The sequence below is a fragment of the Nothobranchius furzeri genome, chromosome 12 (assembly GCF_043380555.1).
Source record: "Nothobranchius furzeri strain GRZ-AD chromosome 12, NfurGRZ-RIMD1, whole genome shotgun sequence".
NCBI lineage: Eukaryota > Metazoa > Chordata > Actinopteri > Cyprinodontiformes > Nothobranchiidae > Nothobranchius > Nothobranchius furzeri.
In genome coordinates this window covers 1,048,927-1,070,193 of record NC_091752.1, presented here as the reverse complement: position 1 = coordinate 1,070,193, position 21,267 = coordinate 1,048,927, and the positions used below count along the sequence as shown (strand labels likewise).

Below are 21,267 nucleotides of genomic sequence, written 5' to 3'. Positions count from 1 at the left end.
ATAAGCGGATGAAAATGGATGGATGCATCACTCAGTTTTATAAATACAACTAGGTACAACATAATGATCAAAAGCTAGAAATTAAAGGTGCAAATTTCAAGCCAGCTGCATCTTAGATGAGGCAATGCTCTTGCAAGTAACTCGTAGGTGAAGTCTCAGTCTCTGTTACCATGACGACGACAACAGCCCACGCAAACTTACACAAAAAGAATCTCCTCTGCTTGGAGAATAAAGATCTCCCTGCAGCATCGTGTGCTCAGAGGGGTGAAGCTTTAATCCTTTCTCTTCATGCAGATTCCTTGTTACCTTGGTTGTGTGACACTTGTTGAGCAGTGACTGATTCAAACTTGTTGCGGTAAAGAGAAATTCCTCCGATCAAATCTGACTTGCTTCATTACTCTAAGTTAGGCATAAAAAAACTACAATTGAACTTGGAAATGCACAAAAAATATTGAACGATTTCTAACGCATGATTTGATCTCGTAATGTTGCTATTTTTAGATGCTATGCAATTTTTTTTTAATATTCAGTTTTGCCATTTTCTGACATACGAAGTAACAAAAAATGAAAAAGAAAAGAATAATCTAAATTAAATTGGTTCATTTTAGGTGTAGGAACTCCATTAAAGTAAAATAATGTCTCTCTCTAATGACTCAACTGGTACAAGGCTGACATCTAGTGGTCTGAAGTAAAGATTACAGAAATGTCCTTACGGCCTGTGGACCAGAAAAATATTTGTGATTTTCGTATTTAACATTTCATAATATTTTGTAAAATTCTGAATATTGAATATAAGTACTGTACTATATAACTGGGCTACGTGACTGTCGGCTCAAGGAGAAAATGGTTTAAAATTTTACATTTGAAGGTACATTAATGACCATTTGAGTGAAAAAATCTAACAAATCCCCAAAACATCTAATGAAAAGTCAATTTCCATACATATTCAAATGCACATCCCCCAGTAAATTACTCACAATCAATCAAAATGGAAGAGGGTTAATACTGTCCAAAAACATTTTACTCTTCAGAATATCAGTAAAGCAAAATTAAGATCTTAACATCTTTTGTGATTACTTTATTGCACTTTATCTTTCAGTTTATTACATAATTTTTATCCCGAAACTGAAAAAGGTTTTAAAGATAATTTGTGTTTTGCTCACACCAATTAAATAACTCCTAAACATGTCTAAACTTCAACAAATGCTGAAGAAAATTTGAAATATATAGAGAACAAATTCCAAAATCCATCTGCTCAGTGTGACCTTTACTCAGGACATTCAGGTTCCACTCAAAGCATCACAGTAAAATCAAAATATGAGTTAAAACATTAAAAATCTGCATAGCAAAATTAACCCTGCATAAAAAATTGCATATTTTTCCATATTCTGTTTGAATGGAGTTCACAGTAACCAGCTCGAATAAAATACTGTCTTTTTTTCACATTTGGATAATATCAGTGGTTTCAGGAGCAGATGGGTCTGGAGCAGAGCAGTGATAGCACAACAGATGACAGACTGTGGTCCCTGGAACCAGCCTCTCACATGCCTGACTACGGTAAGTGCTCTGATCCAGGATGCCCGGTGACACTTAGCACCCTGCTTTGCAGATGAACAGGAGACCTTGCATCAGTATCTGTTTAGTGCAAAACATTAATCATTTAGTTAGCATAAATTGCACGAATAAAGATAGAAAATTTTATCTTGCGAAAACGAAAATGATAGCTTTAAGAGCCACATGTAATATTAATGACCAGTAACATATGACCACAGTAAATCATGTTGTGCACCTTGACAGATTGTTACATAAGCAGGGTTTATTGCTAGTGATGTCACAAGTAGGTTTAATGAAATGAATTGGAGTAAGTAACTTGATTAAAAATTCTAGTTGAACTACACACCACTCACAGACTTTACTAAAAGTAAAACCTTATGAAAAGATCAGAATCTCCCCATGTGGTAAATTATGATGATTCTCTATTTATTTAACTTATTATAAAAACAAAATAATAAAGAAAATGTCGCATTATGGTTTCAAATAACAACAAAACAAATTCTAACTTTTATCTATAAGGAAACGTTTTACGTAGAGTATAGCCAGTTAGGTTGTTCTCCACTCTCAGCGAATATTCTGTGATTGACTTACCCTTCAACCAATGAGCGGCCGATTTTGTTTATATGAGCCAATCAGAAGGCCAGAATTCGTACACAGAATTTACGGTGCAGTCACGGTAGGTTGAGCCGACGGAGGTCCATAGAAATTTGACAGCTTCCCAGGTGAGACGACCGTCCAGACGCTGTTTCACTTTCATTACATTTTCTGTATTTTTGCCTCCCCGGAACTCCTCTTGCTGTGAGCCTGGGGTTGCCAAATTCCAAAAGCACCCTCCCGAAACCGTATCACACCGGCAGCATGAGCAAAAAGAAAAAGGACTGGAGGACTGAAAAAGGTAAGGGTTGTGTTTTGTTGTTTGTAGGGGGAATAATGCTAGATGATATCCATGGCACATAGCATACATGCTAACCATGCTAGATAACAGGCTGTTTTCCTGCATACGGAGTGTGTGAACTTGTTTTCTAGACGATTCGGTCAGCCACACACCGGCTACACACATTCACTGTTGCGCCTCTGTTTGGCTGCTGTAATAAAACGCCTCACATCCCCACATCTGTGTGCATTTAGCTTTCTCTTCACATACAGTAACCTGTGTCCTTCTGTAGTTTGGCTGCAAGTGTTTCCTGTTGTCCACCTCTTTGTTCCAGCAGCTGGATCAGTCAGGTGCAAACATCAAAATAAGAAACAAAAACAATCCTTTGTTATAAAAATCACCATCATCTTCATGAACCCACTCATTAATAGACCTTACGATGTGTGACTGACAGCATCAGCTGGAAAAGTGACATTCTTTTGTGTTTCAAATACAGGAAAATGATAAAAACTCTTATTCTGAAGTGCGTCCAGATGTTGAGCCGAGCCCTGTTGGCTAAGCAGAATAAAATGCTTATTTTGATTTAAATAAATTACTAACAGTACTTTTGACTGGACATAAGTGGCATCTCATCCTTTTCCTGTATGCGTTTGGTTGTTTTCCAACACACCTGATTTGAATCAGTTAATCAGTGATTAACAGGCGCTGCAGAGCCTGTGGACATTCAAACAGGTGTGCTGGAATGAGGATTAGCAGGATAGTGGTCCTGGGGGATGAGAATGGGATGGTGCTGCTGCTGAACACTTCCTCCAGGTAAAAAATCACATTAATTAGCATCTACTGTATTTCCTGTTATTCATTTGATTACATAAAGAGAGTAAACATGACGTTATTGACATCTTTTCCAGTTCTTGTTCTGAAAAAATAAATAAATAAAATAAAAAAACACATACAAATTGCACTAATAAAACTACAAGCAGAATTGCAGCCAAGAGTAAAGGTTAGATCAAATAAAAAAGTGTTTAGCCTGACATTTAAAACTGCCACCGATGGTGAAGCACGTACATTGTAGGGTAACTCATTCCAGAGCTTCAGGCCTGCCACGGGAAAAGCCCCGTCTCCTCTTGTCTTTAAGCGGGTCCTAGGGACTGTTGTCCGAGCGGAGTGCCTGTGCCGGCGTACATGGCTCTGGCAGTGTTTGGAAGTATGTGAGGCCCAGCCCATTTAATGGTTTAAAAACCCAAGGCATTGTCGAGCTTAACTCCAGGGTTTATGACAGCTGTCTTTACCCTTGAATTAAATTCTACATAACTTATTTTTCTTTGTTTACTGCTGCAAATTCCTTGTTGATTATTAAAGTAATCTCATAGGAATTAGTGGCAGGAGGCCACATTTGGAGCAGGAATAAACGGAGTGAACATCAAAGATGGACCGGTTCTGGTTTGAAGGGCGAATTCCAATTTCTGATTTCTTGCTCTGACCTGCTGATGCCAAATTTGTTAGGATTTTGTTTTATATCAAACTGTAATTACCGGAATACGCATGATTCTGGAATATAAAACTTCCCAATGCTAAGTTGGTGCTTCGCAATAGCAAACTCGCTAAGAAAACTTGTAAATAAAAATAATCGCTTTTGTTGCTGCTAGGTAGGCTTGGATGGTATCCAAATTTTAATACCGTCCAACTTCCTCCACGTTTTACCAAGGTGTACGACATTAGCGGGACTTATTTACAAATGACCGCGTGAGTATAAAACTGTGGGCTTGGACCTTCACCGTTCAGAAACTGAATAACAAACATTATTACTAAAATACCGTATTTTCCGGACTATAAGTCACACTTTTTTTCATAGTCTGGCCGGTCCTGCGACTTATATACCAAATTATGTAGGCTATACCACGCTGCTGCGGGCCGGCTCCGGACCAGGAATGAGCTCCCCTGCCCCGCTGGGAGGGTTTGAAACATCGCCATCCTCTGCTGGAGCCCGTGGTGCGATGCTGCGCCCCGGCTGTTTATTCTCTTACCAGTACTTGTCTTGCAATATGAAACACTTGGTCTCAGATTTTGTAAGAAAAATAATAAACCCCCCTCCCCCCAAAATGCGACTTATATATGTTTTTTTTCTTCATTATACATTTTATGGCTGGTGCGACTTATTCTCCGGAAAATATAGTAATAACAAAACACACATAATATTAACAATTACTAAAAACAAAAAAAATACAGCTGTTAAGAAGATTTTTTTCGACTAAAAATCCAGCATGTTTACTAGGGCTGCACAATACATTGTAAATGTATTGTTATGTCGATATCGGCATGCGCAATATACATATTGCAATGAACTGATATCGCAATGAATGGTCAGCTCAAATGTTTGCTACACATCGCATTCTGTCAGTCAAACAGAAGCAGGATGTTTTTTTAACAAATCAAATAGAGCTTTTTACCCATTTGGCCAACTGGGTGGGTCCTCATAGGTGAGATGCCCGCCCCCGAGGCGGTGGATGGCACTTCATTTAGATGGCTAGCAAACACCTGAGTTATCTTTGCTCTGCTCTTTCTGCTGATTCTGCTTTTCCCGGGATTCTCTGATTGCCTTTTCTTGTTCATTTTCTTTTTCCCTTTCCTCACATCTTTTACTTTTCTCATTTTAATGAATTTTTTTGTCATTTGTTAGTTTTTGATTATTTTTGTTCCAGAGTTAAGTTTTTATTTTTTATCACAAGTAATATCGTCATTTCACTGTTATCGCACATCGCAGGTTTTCCTAATATTGTGCAGCCCTAATGTTTACCATTTCCAGCTTCATAGACTGTTGTGGACCGACTGCTTTAACTCAGTGCTGGGAACCTGCTTGTGGCACAGACACACGGGTACTAACCCCGGCTTTCCACGGGAGCCGTCAGCAGCACGTTACTGCAGCAGCACGTCATAGCTGCTGATAGGAACCGCTGTGGTCAACAGAACCTTTTCCACCGGAGCCGTCAGCAGCGCGAGTCGGCCGCGTCTCAGGAGCAGCATGTCGCGGCCTTTACGCGCCGGTTCTATTTTCTACGCGCGACGCCTCCGAAACGGGTCAAGTTCGACATTTTTGGGGAAGGAAAGACAGGAAATCGGACACGGAAACGGAGAGAAGCTCCCGAGATTTTCAGAATAAAGAACGTACTGCCTTCCGGTTGCTTTACTTTAAAAAAGGTTAGTAACTGTGCGGCCCCGTGAGAAGTTATCACCTAGCTAGCGGTCTCCTTTGTTTTTCAGGTCCGTATTGGCGATTATAAAACGGACAGAACATAAAACACGAATCATGTTGTAGTTTTCTCCTGCTTGTTGTTGTGTTTACTGACCAAGTCACTCGTGTGACTTCGTGCTCGGTCGGTGACAGCTGCTCCCCTGCTGCTTCGCGTCTCGTGGGAGGGGCCAAGCAGCAGCTTACGCGAGCAAGACGTGCTGCTGCAGTAACGTGCTGCTGACGGCTCCCGTGGAAACCCGGGGTAAGGATAGATGCAACATCTGGGGAAGGGTGGCAGCTTATTTTCCATCAGAAAAGTGCATTGTCATCTCTTTTAGTTATTGATGCACCGAAAATTTGGCCACCAAGAATTTTCTGCCGAAAATGACCCAAAAATGGACTTTTGGTTTTTGGCTGAAATCACCTAAATCACAAAAACAACACAGCCGAAATAGGCCGTCAGGTGAACCCCGTTTTCGTTTCAACTCGCTCCACCCTCATGCTCTTTGCTTCATAAAAAATAGTGCTTTTGTATTGATTTAAAACTTGTAAGTCGCTTTGGACAAAAGCGTCCGTTAAATACATAAACATAGAAAGTAAAGTTTGTCCCCTTTTGCTAATGATTAGTTACAATCGCTGGAATATTCATATCAGTTGTGCTGCACTTTTTACTTTCAGTTTCACATCTACCACCTCTGCCCTGCGTTTTCTTCTTGTACATTCCCACTGCGTCTGTCACTATTAGCGGTGTTTTTACCATCCTTTCCACACCCACCATGTCCTGAACACGGTGAAATAAGCTGTGGATCATGAGTGTGCAGTTTAACTCTCATGAGGAGCAGACTCTGTTGCTGCTGCACAGCTGCAGCGTCCATGCTTATCATCAGAGGATGAATGTTAGTTACTCTTCAGAATCAGTCAGACATTACCAGACAAAGAGCTTTGTCAACAATAAACAAACCTGTCTGCATTATAAGTTTCTTCTTTCTGATACCTAATAATATTCACCCCTCTGTGTGCTCTGCTCATCTCCTGTCCTGTCGGATGGGCGGTTTTCAAACTCCATCAACTCTTAAATGTCAATAGAAACACCCAAAGTGTTGCTCAGTTACACATCTCTAGTATCTTCTCGTGTAAAGTAATAACTTCTTTAGGGACTGTATTTGTCACCCCCAAATCAACTTTTTTTTCTAATAAACTATATAAATGTGTGTCTAATCTTGCTGCAGACACGTGTCGTCAATAGTTTTGCACTTTAGTGCATTTTAGTTCAAATTTAAATATTCTGCCTAAAACTGGCAGTGTTGTGCCGTTGTCAGGTAAAAACTCTGCACTGCATTTGAATTTAAATCTGCCACCGCTATTGGCTAAGAGGTACCCTAGAACGTTAGCTGGTACCATATGATGTCACTGTGTGTGTGTGTGTGTGTGTGTGTGTGTGTGTGTGTGTGTGTGTGTGTGTGTGTGTGTGTGTGTGTGTGTGTGTGTGTGTGTGTGTGTGTGTGTGTGTGTGTGTGTGTGTGTGTGTGTGTGTGTGTGTGTGTGTGTGTGTGTGTGTGTGTGTGTGTGTTAGCGGCTCCGCCCTCTCGGTCTGCCAGGCAACAGCATTTGCTGCATTTTTCAGACAGGAAGTGGGAGTGGAGTAAGACTCTGGTAGGGGGTGACTTGCTCTTTAAACACTATTGCAACTTTGGCGCTTAAAGGGTTCATTTTACTGTCCTCAGCAGATCTGAGTGAGGTTGGTACACATCATAGACATAAATGCTGTGGTTCCAGTTATTGGCATAATTTCTTTCAGTGTTTTGGTTTTCGGCTTTGTTTTCCTCGTTTTCTGTTTCGGCCAAGAATTTTCATTTCGGTTCATCTCTACCTTATTAATAACAGGCTCCAAACAAAAGGCTGCTATTTCAGCTCCAGCTCGCTCGTCTGTGGTGCCGATGGGGCCTGCATCTTTTGCTGCCATCTGTTGTTTGCACAAATGACCTCATCAGTGTTCACCGCCTCTCATTTATTGTTTGCTTCGAACCCCAAATACTCAAACTGCAGAAGTTGTGTTCTTTTTAGACGTCAAGTCAGTTGGTGCACGATCGGCACGTCTCTTCCTCGCTGTCAAGTGATGACGCCACGTTAGTAAACTTTATGGAACGTCTCTAAAAGTTGGAAAAAACATTTAAAACTAATTATGTAAAACAAAAAATTCAACCATGCATGCATTTTGTACATTTAACAACTTTTATTTATCTGTTTTATGTTGTTATTTTTTAATCATTGTCTCCTGTGTGCTCTGAATTTATTTTTCATTGCAGTATTGGAACTGACACCGTTTCTGATTTTCAACACCGAGTGTATACGGTATTACCGTAATATCGCAAGCAATCTTTTGACCAAAAGGCAACATTTATTTTTGCTTACCTTGTAAAATATAACAAGTCTATAGTTACTAACAGTAGCTTTGAAAGTAATACGGTCAAGTACTTTTCAAGTATGTGTAGAAACAAGTTACATGAGTAATCCTGAGTACTCGTTTATCAGCTTAGAAAATAAATATGAGAATATATCTAATTTCTGAGTATGGAAAAAATGACATTCAAGTGCCCTCTTATCAGCAGATTCAAACATAAATCATCTCAGTTTATGGGAGCACAAAAGTAAACGGAGTACTGACTCTCCTAACAAAGATCCAAAAAGTTCATCTCAAACCTGTAACGTGCCAAATATTTGAGTTCTTGGAATCAATTCTGAACCTTTGTGAATCGATTCTGAACCTTTGTGAATCGATTCTGAACCTTTGTGAATCGATTCTGAACCTTTGTGAATCGATTCTGAACCTTTGTAAATAAGAATCCTGATTCAGACTTGAATCGATTTTTTTCAGCACCTCTAATAAAAATCACTCTTTTGGCTTTCGAAGGCTTTTTAAAAGAGTGTTGGGTTTATAAATGGCTGTGCAGGAAGGCTCTTGAAGCAAGATTTTTAAGGCTCCAACTAAAAGATCAGACTCTATTATAAATGGAGATTCCAACACCTTTTCTAAAGTTGGATGAAGATGAGGATTGAGAATGCAGCTCTGATCTAGAGGAACAAAGCTAGACGTCGAAGCAAACAGCAGGAAGAGGGGAGTTTGTGTTTCTCACAGGTGGCCCCCTTTTTTCTTTTGATTCTGGAGCCAGTCGTCGTTGGTTCACACCTGGGAACCGTCTTTTAGACCAGACCTTAATCTAGATGAGACCTGTTCTTGTTGTTGAGGTCATTCAGACAAAAAGGAATTCTAGATAAAAGTGACGGAACAAAATGAAGCCGAGATTTGTGACCTTTTCTGATGACTGAAAAATATCACTAGTTTGCTAATATCACATTTGTTTAAATATATTTTTCTTTTGTTTAATGAAACTAAACATCTGGGTGCTGCTTTCCACAGAACGACTACTTCAACTCCCTCAGGAAGAGAGACGCAAGGAATATCGTAAAGAAACATGGCTACCTCTGGATAAAATCCCTACCTGGAGAGAAGATGATAGATGTAAGATGATCTGATTTTTTAAATTTGTGGAACTTTTTTTTATTCAGTATTGATGTTGAACCCGCCACAAGCCAAACAGATCAAAAAGCATTTATAGAGAACCAAAGTAGCTGAAAACTGTTTTTGATTGGTGATAGATCAACCCTCTGCAGGGGTGTCAAACTCACACGGGGCCGAAATGAAACTCTGGGACGGAGTCGAGGGCCAAACTTAATATTTTTGAAAAAGTGACGGAAAATTTGCATTTTCTTTATCAACATGTATGCAATTTTGAACCTTTAAATTTGGAAACAAACATATTTCTGCATTAACACTGAATGTGGAATAACCAAATTACACACGAGCAAGTCAGTTTTAAATAAAAGGCATCAGTGGTATTCATTACTTGTGGTATATTCAGCATTTTTAAAATCTATTCAGGATTTATGTTTTCTTGTTTATTCATTTTTCTTATTTTTTATTCTCCTTTTGTTCTCCTGTAATACGTGTCATCGCTGCTGTGACGTCTAGCTTTCCCCACTGAGGAACAATAAAGGGATTTTCTATTCTATTCATCTATCTGCAGCCTTTCCACTTCCTGTTTACTGTAGGTTAAATCTTTTCTCACGGGCCAACAACAAAATAAAATATCATTTTATCTTAAATGAAAATGCAACATCTCACCTGTTAACTTTCATGTTTTGGAGCAGAAAAAGAGCATCAAACCAACATATTTAAAGCTCAGTTTGCTCCACTGGTTTACTGTGATGCTCACCTGTTCCAGCCAGATACCTGCATCATGGGGTTGATCTGAGCTGAGGAGGAGACTCCTGTTGTTTTGTTCATCTTCATCATAATAACGACAACATTAGATGACAACAGGTGCTCACATAGGTTTGTGCTGATGAACATGTCTGAGCAGCTTGACCACGTTGTTGTGTGTCGGGGAGGAAACACAACCACAGAGTCGTGCTGGTTTGAGCGTGTCGCTGCTCGCTGGAGTTATATCAGCTCTGTCTGGATGTTAGTTGGAAAACTTTCTCTTTCAGTCGTGAACACATTACTGAGCAGCTAGAATCTCCGTTTCTGGGCTTCAACGTCAGAAAACAGCTGAGTGAACTCGGCGCTGAGTGGGAGGAGTGTAGTTTGTCTGAGACAGCGGAGCTGCAGACACCGGCAGCTGGCGCTGGAAAAAACACAAAGGAGGGGGCTTCGTTGGCTCTGCGCTGACGCCGCAAAGCATCATGGGAGTTGAAGTCTTTGCGGTAAAATCGGCCAGCGGGCCAGTTTTAATATATTTTTGATATTTATCTCGCGGGCCACATAAAAATGCTCCGCGGGCCGCATCTGGCCCGCGGGCCTTGACTCTGACATATGTGCTCTGGAGGCAGGCGTTGCAGATGTGCAACATTAAAGCCTACCTACCTGGTTTCTCCACATACCTGTTTTATGAGCATTTTTTAAGGATTAAGAAGCAAATGATAAAATGCAATAGAAGTGCACAGCGGATGTAAAGCTTCATTCGTTTTTTTACATTATTGCAGTATGTGTGACCCAGTTCTGTTAAAAAGTAGGTCAGACAGAAGCCACGAATGCATAATTTCATGGCAAAATCAGACCTATAGTTGGTTTTGTAAGCTAGTCTTCAATCTGAGGCCAAATAAATGAAGCTTTAAATCAGGGCCGTGCGATCTGACGATGGAAGATCGGATTTTAATGTGATGATGATCAAAGCTCGGAGATCGTAGAAGTGTCTTTTTGCGTTCCATCACCCGTCTGTGCCATTATTTCTGGACACGTCCACAGGTACACTTTTTTTTTCCCTCTCAGCGGAGCCACGCCATTTGCTAGTCTGCCTCTGTCAGTCACACATTGATGAACCAATCAGAGCAAGTTTTAGGTAATGTGTTGGTTTGTTTAGCTGGGGGTGCTCAGTAGGGCTGAGGAAAATAATCTAATAGCTGATGCATTAGGATTCGGACATAAACGATCATGGATTGTTGAAGCGCACCATAATTGATTAGAGCGCTAACTGCTAGCACTAGCCGCTAGCTTGCTCCATGTCTAAGCAGTCATTACGTGTATTCTCACTCGTCTGCTCAACCAGGAAACCTCTGGGTCGATGCTCCGCTCTAAACTTTGGCTTTGAGGCTTTTATTATTAGTGGATGTTTGTGTTTTAGTGAGCCTTTTCACCATGGCTGCTGACCGGAGTCCCGTTTATCAAGTCTGTTTATAAAGACGGGCCAAATCCCTCCCCCGCGTAGTCAGGAAACGTCTACGGAGAGCAGCAGGACCCAAACAGCAGGAGCGCGATCCTCTGGGAGTGGATTCAAACACGTCATGAGTTTAGCGTAATATGATAGATTTTTACTTTGTACAAGAAGTAACCACTGGTAATATTGTGAATGATAGGAAATGAGCCACAGCTAAACAGGATTTAAATTATTTGATATTAATTATAAATATATAATAAGTAAAAGTGCCTTTGGGACATTTGAGACGCGTATCCGTAGCTCTTAACTGTGATTTATAGATAGATATTAGAAGTTCAGGATTTATTTAGGATTCTGAAATCTTTTATCCTATATTCTGTGAAGGGGTGTGTTTTTAAATTATTGTCTTTTACTGGGAAGTCACTTCCAAAACGTCTGAATAGTCCAAAATGGATAAAATCGTGATATTCTTTCTATATTGCTCACCCCTACTTTAAATGTCTGGATCTTTCACACTAAAGAGTTAAACTGAATGAATGAATGAATGAATGAATGAATGAATGAATGAATAAAGTCCCAAAAATATTCTTTGGAAAAAGGGTTAGTGCATCACTAAATTAAAAATTACTATTCTGGTATCAACACTAAACATACTTGAAGTTTTCTTTCATCAAATTTTAAACTGATAATTTTGTTTAATTTGTGTACCTTTCAAAATGTTTAGCAGCATCTTTGTTATTCATTGTTTCAGCCACAGAAAATGAAGAAGAGAAGGAGGTTGCAGGAGGAGGAGGTGATGGAGGAGAAGGACGAGGAGGAGGAGGTCTGAGTGATAAAGTTTCTCTCTACAAGGGCGATATTACTCTCCTGGAAGTGGACGCCATAGTCAATGCTGGTAGGCACGCTTCCCCTTTGACCTTTGTTGGTTTGTTGGCAACAAAGGTATTTGGCGGTTTTTGCTGCCCTCTGCTGGTGGATTCAGGAAATGTTGTCTTTAGTGGCGGTGCTGAGTGTGACTCAAAGATCACATAATAGACCAAACTTTCCATAAATTTAAGTTAATAAAAGTTCAGATTGCAGCTTTTTAAAATCTATTCAGGGTCAGTAAAATGGAAGTTTAAAAATAAGGATTGTCTTATGAACTATAGAGTTCAGCTGAGAAGAAAATTTGTAAAAATCTGCTGATCTGTTTACAAAAAAAAAAAAAAAAACAGGACTTGGCTGATGAGAAACAGAAATGCTGCTGCCTGCCAACAACCTACACTAACAGAATTTATTCTTTATTTATTGGCCCTGTAGCTGATTTGGGAACATTCTTGCAGTTTATCCTTTCATCAACTTAACATGCAGACACACACGTAAACTCATAGTCTATATTTTACGGAAAACAATAGCTTATTGTTTAAACTGAATGAATACATAATCTAAAATGCCTTTTGGTAATGAGTAAATTCTGAAGTGATGGAGTCAAATTGTCATTCAAAAAATCTGCGTCATGTTGAAAACAGAAAAAGATCGGCTGAATGCCATGGCTGCTTTTGCTTTGATGAACATGTAGACCTTTACAAACAGGAGACATTACTCACTGGTGTTTGAGTGCTGTGGCTGCGCGGCTGCAAGTTTGCTGTTTGGAAATACGATGTAAAAGATGGATGAAGCAGGGGAGAGCGGTGTTTATATCTTTAATCATAAAGGATCTGAATGTGGAGATCTGCAGGGTACAGATCTACCAGGTAGAATCCGTTTCCACCCGGACCATTTTAGATGTGACACACTCTGAGCCGGATCACTTTAGAATGTATTGATAAAATAAGGAGGTAAGGAGGGGCAGAAACGTCCTCCACTTCTAATAACTGCTCAGAGTGAAGGGATCTCTTCGCCTCGTTACCCATCCGTCTTCGTCACTGCCGCCCTCTCGGTCCGCCAGGCAACGCCTACTAATGTTGCATTTTTAAAAAATGATATGTGGGTGGAAAAGGACTCTGAGGCAGGCTTGACAATTCCTTTAAACTTGAAGCTAGAGCTAACACCTGAGTGAACATCGGCACGGCCTACACCAGTATGAGGGAGCTAAAGACTCACGGACTGATGGTGACCTGGCTTTGTTGCTACTGGACTAGTAAGTAATGATCATTTGTCCAACCGTGTGGATCTGTTTACTTTGTGGGTAATTTTGGTATTCGTTGGCTCGTGTTAGCTGTCAGAGCTAGCTACAGCAGGCTGCTGCAGGGTTGTTACGACACGTGTAAGTCCACTTTGAACCAGCAGGGCGAAGGAGGAGAAACTCTACTGCTGTTATGTAACATTTCAGATGCATTTTATAATCCAAGGTTAAAGTTTATGCAGTGAGATTAATGTTGATGGCGGCAAAATGTGGGTTGCAGAGGAGTAAAGGAGAAACCTCCGTTAAAGCTTCTGCCTGTAGCTTTAAGAGGCTGTCTGGTTGCTTTATGTCCCATATTAAAATTTAATTACTGGGCTCATTGAGTTTTTAATTCCTCCTTAATTCTGTTTTGCTCATGGTGGCACAGGAGGAGCTCAAGCTGTCACCTGGGCGAGAGCCTGGAGAGGGCAGGACATGGTGACTGTCAGAGAACAGCAGTGGAGGATGCTCTTATTGTGACGGGGTGGTTTGAACTTTAACCTCCTGTTTCCACTAATGACCCTGTAAAATGTACTTTATAGATCAACCGTTCAGCAGAATATTAGTTTTATGTTCTTATGATAAAGGGATGATGATCACAAACTATCCTGTTCTCTTTAGAGTTAGTCGATTATTACAGGATTGGTTTTTTTTACTGTGGAAATCTTTGCTTTTACAGAGTGCCTTTTCCGACGCAGTGCTGCTTTTAACCACATGTAGTGTTTGTTAGGTTTTAGTTTCCTTCAGTGATTGTTACCTGAAGCACATTTTCCTTTTAAAAACATCTTTACAGTGGTCTTTGGTTTAAAAAGTCAGATTGGGGGAAAACAGTAGAATTGTTGGTTAGTTTAGATGCTCCTGCAGCCTTTTAACTTGACTGAACTCTGCTGTATGAACAGCAGGGATGTGAATCTTAGAGCAACTCACGATTTGATTCGATTCCGATTCTCGGGGTGCCGATTCGATTCAGAATCGATTCTCGATTTAAACTGATTCACAACCAGTATTAATAGTGTCAGCTCCAGGATGAACTACTCTGTTGTACAAGTTAGTTAAAGCTATGGGACATTTTTATTTGACTTTAAACTGGTCGTGCTCCAAAAATGCAAATTTACAATGTAAATTAAAGTGATTCTAAAACTGTAAACAGAAACAATCTTTTGACCAAAAGGCAACATTTATTTTTGCTTACCTTGTAAAATATAACTAATCTGCAGTTACCCAACAGTAGCTCTGAAAGTAATACGGTCAAATACTTTTCAAGTATTTGTAGAAACAAGTTACATGAGTAATCCTGAGTACTCACTTATCAACTTAGAAAATAAATATGAGAATAACTCAAATTTCTGAGTATGATAAGAGGACACTTGCATGTCATTTTTATCAGCAGATTCAAACATAAATCATCAGTTTATGGGAGCACAAAAGTAAACGGAGTACTGACTCTCCTAACGAAGATAAAAAAAGTGCATCTCAAACCTGTAACGTGCCAAATATTTCAGTTCTTGGAATCGAATCTGAACCTTTGTGAATCGAATCTGAATCTTTATAAATAAGAATCCCGATTCAGACTTGAATCGATTTTTTTCAGCACCTCTAATGAACAGTATCATCCTATTGCTTCAAAGTGTGTTTTTCCTCAGAAATCCAGAATTTTTCTCAAAACTTTTATGTTTAACTTTTGATGAAAGTTTTAGCAGATTTAGGCTTTTGTTTTTACGACGTTTCCATAAGGAGTGGAGGTGTTGAAATGTGTTGCCTTTATCTACCGAAATTTCAAATCTTTTCTTTTTTTAATCTCCTTTTGGTATCTGCTCAATAATAAATCACATAATTTAATTAAAAGAACACACATTTGTGTTAGTAAAAAAAGCTTGACATTTCATGTATGTGATGGGTTTATTGTTTTTCTGTTCTTTTGATGCATTTCCATTTTAAGAACTTCAGGGTGATCTCGAGGGGGAAACTGATTGGGAGGTACGACGGTCCGGTTCCCTCACCTCCGTACAAATTCAGCTCTTTTGGGACTTTGCACAGAAGTCAGCATATCATGACTGGTTCGGCGGTGGGTGATGTCATTAATCAGCGCCAAAAAGCATCCACAGTAACGTATGGCTTCTTAATTGATTTAGAGGATGACGAGCAGCTGCGTGATGTAAAATATGGCGTTCAGTGACCAAAAGTACAGTTTTTTTACAGTGCTTTGTGAGACAACAAAGAGACAGCAGTGACTCAGGAGGTAGAGCGGGTTTTCCAGTAATCGGAAGGTTGCAGGTTCGATCCCAGCTCTGACCAGAGACTGCTGTTGTTGTGCCTTTGGGCAAGACACTTAACCCACCTTGCCTGCTGATGGTGGTCGGAGGAACCGGTGGTATCTGTGTTCAGCAGGCCACACCTTTGTCAGGACAGCTGTGGCTACATTGTAGCTCATCATCACCAGCGTGTAGATGTGTGTGTGGATGGGTGGATGACTGGTGGTGTTGTGAAGTGCCCTGGGGGGTTGTAGAACTAAGAAGTGTACGAATGCAGGCCGTTTTCAGGCCAAAGCGCCGTGAATTACATCGCGGTGGGGGAATTCTGCTGCGTGTTAGTTTAGTACAGGTGATGTTAAAGCAGCACGAATGGTGCTTATTTGTGTTGCTTCTATTCTTCTTCACCTGCTACTCTTCTAATTCTGCTCGTTTTGGACGTCGGATGATGTCATTTCCAATGAGATGCATCCAATCAGCGTGAGGTAACCAAAGGTTTCACTCAACAACTGAACTGGCTGTGTACTTACCTCTGCAGAGGGCCGTTTGGCCGGCCCGGTGATGTGGACACATGTACATGCCGGGAAGTTCCGGTAAATTTACCTGAAGTTCTGATGGAGGAAGCACGCTTTTTTCCTTCTAAAATGCAGCGGAGAGCTCGGAGTTACTCTGAAGGCCCGAAGTGGACCCGGGCCACACCGTGTCTAATTCTATTGTAATCCATCCTGTGGGTTATGAAAAACCATCGATTTATCCTTCATTCTTCTCCCAAAAGTACTAATCATGCTCAGGATGTTGCTCCTCATTCAAATAGAGTTTCAATGAAAAGATTTTATGATCTTAACAATTGAAATGTGATTTTTAATAACGTGACAATTGTAAATTCAGAAGTGACAAACTAATCGTGACATAAAATCCCGTCACACACCAAACACAAGGTGATCTGAATACTAAAAAAGAGCTGGTGAAGATGAAAGGGTATGGGACTTCTGTGGTAATTATGCACAGTGTTTGACTCGTATTCCATCACCTGCTGTAAACCCTTCCCATCTTTCTGTATTAGATCATTTTTACAGGAGCCAGTTTTATTTGCACAGAGAATCTGGTAATGAATGCTATAAAGAACCCGTGGGGTGGAGATGGGTTCAAGAAATTCAATTGGTATTGAGTCGAGTGGAGCCACTTGGACTGCCGTCATCATGGGTTTGATGAGAGCGCTGACCCTTAAAGAGCAGAATACCTCGATCTAGTGGAGATTGAATTTTTTTATGTTTTTCTTTATAAGCAGTCAAATCAGACATTGCTGGCACAAAAACATTGTTTACTTTCATGGTCCTTCATGCATAATTTATGAAGCACAGCTCTGAATGCTCTGTTCGCTGCCACAATGATGCTCTGTACAGAAAGCATGGGAACGTTGAACTCCTGATTCGATAATACTTTTGAAATTTTCATTTTTGTGCGTGGGAGATCCATTTTTGGAGGACTTTTTTTTGCCATATTACTCAAAATGCTAGTAACATACCAAAGGCAACCAAGGAATTATGTTAATTGCCTCTGAAGTGTGCAGTCTTCCCTGGGGGGGGGGGGGGGGGGGGGGGATACTCCCTCTCTATGTTTTAGTTGTCACGTATATCCTTGTGGTTCCCTTTGTTTGTGTACTTTTTAGGGTTCGGGTTTGGGATTATGTCCTAAACCTCTGTTTAGGAATTTGGCCGGGTCCTTCTGTAAGTCTACTCTGGTATCTGATGAGGTTAAGAGTTCAAATATCTCGTCTTGTTCTCGAGCGATGGTTGAACGGAGCGGGCGATGGACCGATGGATCGGGTCTGTTGTGGGGAAGAGGGAGCAGAGGCAGAAAGGAAAAGCTCGTTTCAGCCCTCACCCATGGCCATGAGATGTGGATCGTGACTAAAAGAAGCGACTCATGCTGTGACACGATAAACACTTAAGCTGAATTTGCTGTGGCATTTCTTACCTTATTACTCCATTTATATTAGTGACTGATGGAAACCTGTAGCCTCTTGTTTCTGTCGCAGGAACTCGTCGGCACACACTTCTCATTAGATTTTCTCTCAGACCCTGAACATGCCACCTAACACTTTAGCCCCTGGGGAGTCTGGCTTGATGTGCCTATCTGTCTTTCTGGAGATTCACACATTGTGCCATAACCTCCCTCAGTAATGCACCCGTTTTCCCAGCAAGAAGCAATTTACTCTCTCCCTTTCCTTTATACGCCCCACCCAATGTCCTGCCACTGCACACATGAAAATACGCTCTTCTTTCCATCACCTCAGCACACTTGCTTTCGTTTCCTGAACATTTGCCTTTTACACTCGGCATTACCCCTAACCCACCTTCTATCAGGTGAAACTTGGTAAGAATCATCCTGTTTTGGGGTGTGTAGCCAGCACAAATCATCGGATTGGGTATCCGGGCCAACATCCATTGGAAGGCCGTTGTACTTGAACTTCCTTTCCAATAAAGATATAGGAATGCACCGATCAGGTTTTTTGCTGCCGATCACCGATACCGATATCAAAGAATGCTGATCACCGATATCGATCACGTGGATTGGCCAGAAATTTTCTACAACATTATAATGAGTGCTACAAACTACATAATCTGGGAATAAAGGAAATGTAACCTAATCTAAAATGGTCTGTAGGGTTGTCACGGTGTGAGAATGTAACCTCACGGTTATTGTGACCAAAATTACCATGGTTTTCGGTATTACCACGGTATTTTTTTAAACGTGCTACATTTTCACACAACTAAATAAACCCTGTATGTCAGGAAATATTGTCCTCAGTTTGTGTCTAAATTTTGCCTAAAATGTGTTATTTTGTAAATATGTTGTTTATTTGTTTACATTTTTCCCCTTTAGTCTTTAAAATACCAATATTTGCCCATAACTTCTTATTTTTTGTCTGTTTGATGTCATCATTTAAAAATATTAGATCAGATGATACTCAGTACTCAAGTAGCCTTCTAATCAGATACTTTGGGGCGACGGTGGCACAGGAGTTAAGTGCTCGCCTCGCAATCGGAAGGTCGCAGGTTCGAGACCCGCTCAGTCTGTCGCTGTCGTTGTGTCCTTGGGCAAGACACTTAACCCACATTGCCTGCTGGTGGTGGTCGGAGGGACCGGTGGCGCCAGTGCTCGGCAGCCTCGCCTCTGTCAGTGCGCCCCAGGGCAGCTGTGGCTACATCGTAGCTCATCCCCACCAGTGTGTGAATGTGTGTGTGAATGGGTGAATGACTGATTGTGTTGTAAAGCGCCTTGGGGGGTTCCAGGACTCTAGAAGGCGCTATATCAAATACAGGCCATTTACCATTTACCATTTTTTACCCTTACTTGAGTAATAAACCCTATATCAGGAAAATATCGTCCTCGGTTTGTGTCCTTCCAGTGAGCTTTGCAGATGTGGGAAAATGTCATCAGGCAGTAATCGTTGTTAAATTCATAATTATTCTCGGAGAGAGACCAACTCTTATCTGCCCCTGGGAGCCCCGTAATGCATAGCGTCATTTCAACATGGGGGTGTCCGTGACACGGTTTATATGCAGGTAGCGGCGCTGCGGCTGCTTTATATAGCGACTCGTTGCATTCTCCCTCAACCCAAATCCTCGGATCACGCATTTTAGCTAAAACGCTAACGTTAGCTTGCCTTGCGTTGACTGTAGAGTTGTGGGTGATGGTCACGCAGATGTGTCGTGAGATTTGAAGCGTTGCTGCCTTTCACAGACACTTTTTCTGCACCTGCTGCAAACAGGATAGCCGTCTTCTATCAACTGTCCCTCGGCATTCTTCAAATATCTAAAAGATGCCCGTACTTCCCACTTTGTCTTCTTTGAGGGATAATAAATGTCCTGAGCGCTGCCGTCTCCTCCTTTGGCCATTATTTCAGCTTTAGCTTCAAGAAAGTTTTGGTTGTAAACAACAAAGCGCGCATGTGCCGCCGGCAACTTCAGCAGATGATACGGTGGCTGGTAAGGGTCACCTCGCCTACACCGCAGCCACGGTAACCCACAGAGATAATATAGTTTTTTTAAAAACCAGACGGTTATTATTATTGTCAACTTTTTTTTTTTACCGGGGTTTAGCGCTACACTGGTTACCGTGACAACCCTACCTGATCGGTCTGCTTTGATCTATTTTGAAAACTCCGATCAAAACCGATAGGGGCGCTATCGGCCGATTACGATCAAATGCCGATCCATCGGTGCATCCCTATAAAGATACTCGGGTTGTGTCAGAATTATTTGGCCCTTTTCTGCTCCCCTCTCATTTTAAGTGTGTCTGGTCTACTTGAGAGGCTGTGACTCTGTGGATTTAGAAACTTGATCTGGGTTTTAAACTTATTATCCTGATTATGTCTCAGGAAAAGTGGAGGAGGAAGCATTAAGGGCCGGACACGGTTTTGTGTGTGTGCTAAACTTCTTAAACATCCAACTTTTTAGGGACATCTTTTGGTGACATCTACAGTTCTGAATGTTTACAAGAATATGCATATATAGGATGGCTTGCCAGGCTTACTGATGAGCAGCTTCAATCGGAACGTTTACTCCGTAAAGTTCCTTAAGATGACCCTTGTTGTAAATTGGTGCTTTATAAATAAACTGAATTGAAGTGAATTGCTATCACTGACTCTCCAGGAATCAACAGAACGTTGATGCATCAGAAAAGGGTGTTGGAGGTGTCTCAGCGCCCAAGGCGACACGTACAAAATAGGTTAGAAGCCGTAACAAATGACTGGTAACGTTTTGAACAAACTCGTGATTGTTACGCTGTCACACCACGGAGGAAAATGGCTGGCTGAGTGGACGTGCCGCTCTGGTGAACAGTGAAATGACTCTGGTGAGTAGGTTGTGTTGGAGACTTCCGTTCAAAAGTCCCTTTTAATCGGATCACCTTTTGAGAGCGGTCCAGCTGTAGGACGGGGGTTTCATGCCACCTCTTTGCGTGTTAAACGCTCACTCTGCTTTTGGTTTTGGCTGTTTATGTGGGGCTGCTCTTTTTTTGTGTTACAGAAAGTATTTTTTATATGCTTCAGCTTTTAGTTGGATACTTGTTTTAAAAACATGATTCTTATCATGTTTTTGTCATCAGTGTGGCCAAAATATATTGGTACAAAAACACTGGTCTAACTAACTTCATGCCCTGGTGATGTCCTGGTATGTTGTGGTCTAAAGCTGCTAGCAGGTTCATGTTGTTGATGATCTGGCCAGTAGGGGGCACTGTGGCTCCACACATGGATCCCTGACTCCTCTGCTAAGCTCCAGAGGCAGGATGACGGTGCTGGTTTGCCTTTCAGATGGAGAAATCTGCCTTTTCTGCCCTCGCCTCGCAGATGTTTCTTTAGAAATGTTTGCAGTAACGAGTGTAAACTTCAAGGCCATCTCCATATTTTCAACTGCTTCCTTTCACTAGCCACAAATCTTAAATATTGAGCTGTTTTTAGAAACTTACATTTTTTTAAAGACATTGCTGGATGCAACATC

General features: G+C 41.0%; 1 protein-coding gene across 4 annotated transcripts in view; it reads left to right on the top strand.

Moving 5' to 3' along the window:
* The first annotated feature begins 2,218 nt into the window (after positions 1 to 2,218).
* The window catches only part of macrod2 (mono-ADP ribosylhydrolase 2), a 652,663-nt gene continuing 633,614 nt past the window's right edge, over positions 2,219 to 21,267 (top strand). For 3 of the 4 annotated variants that reach the window (XM_070542125.1, XM_070542124.1, XM_070542126.1), the window contains exons 1-3: positions 2,219 to 2,449; positions 9,076 to 9,177; positions 12,123 to 12,266. In XM_070542125.1, coding sequence (XP_070398226.1) covers positions 2,413 to 2,449; positions 9,076 to 9,177; positions 12,123 to 12,266 — 283 coding nt within the window. In that variant the 5' untranslated portion in view covers positions 2,219 to 2,412. The remainder of the gene's footprint in view (positions 2,450 to 9,075; positions 9,178 to 12,122; positions 12,267 to 21,267) is intronic. The other variant, XM_070542123.1, reaches the window with a different exon arrangement.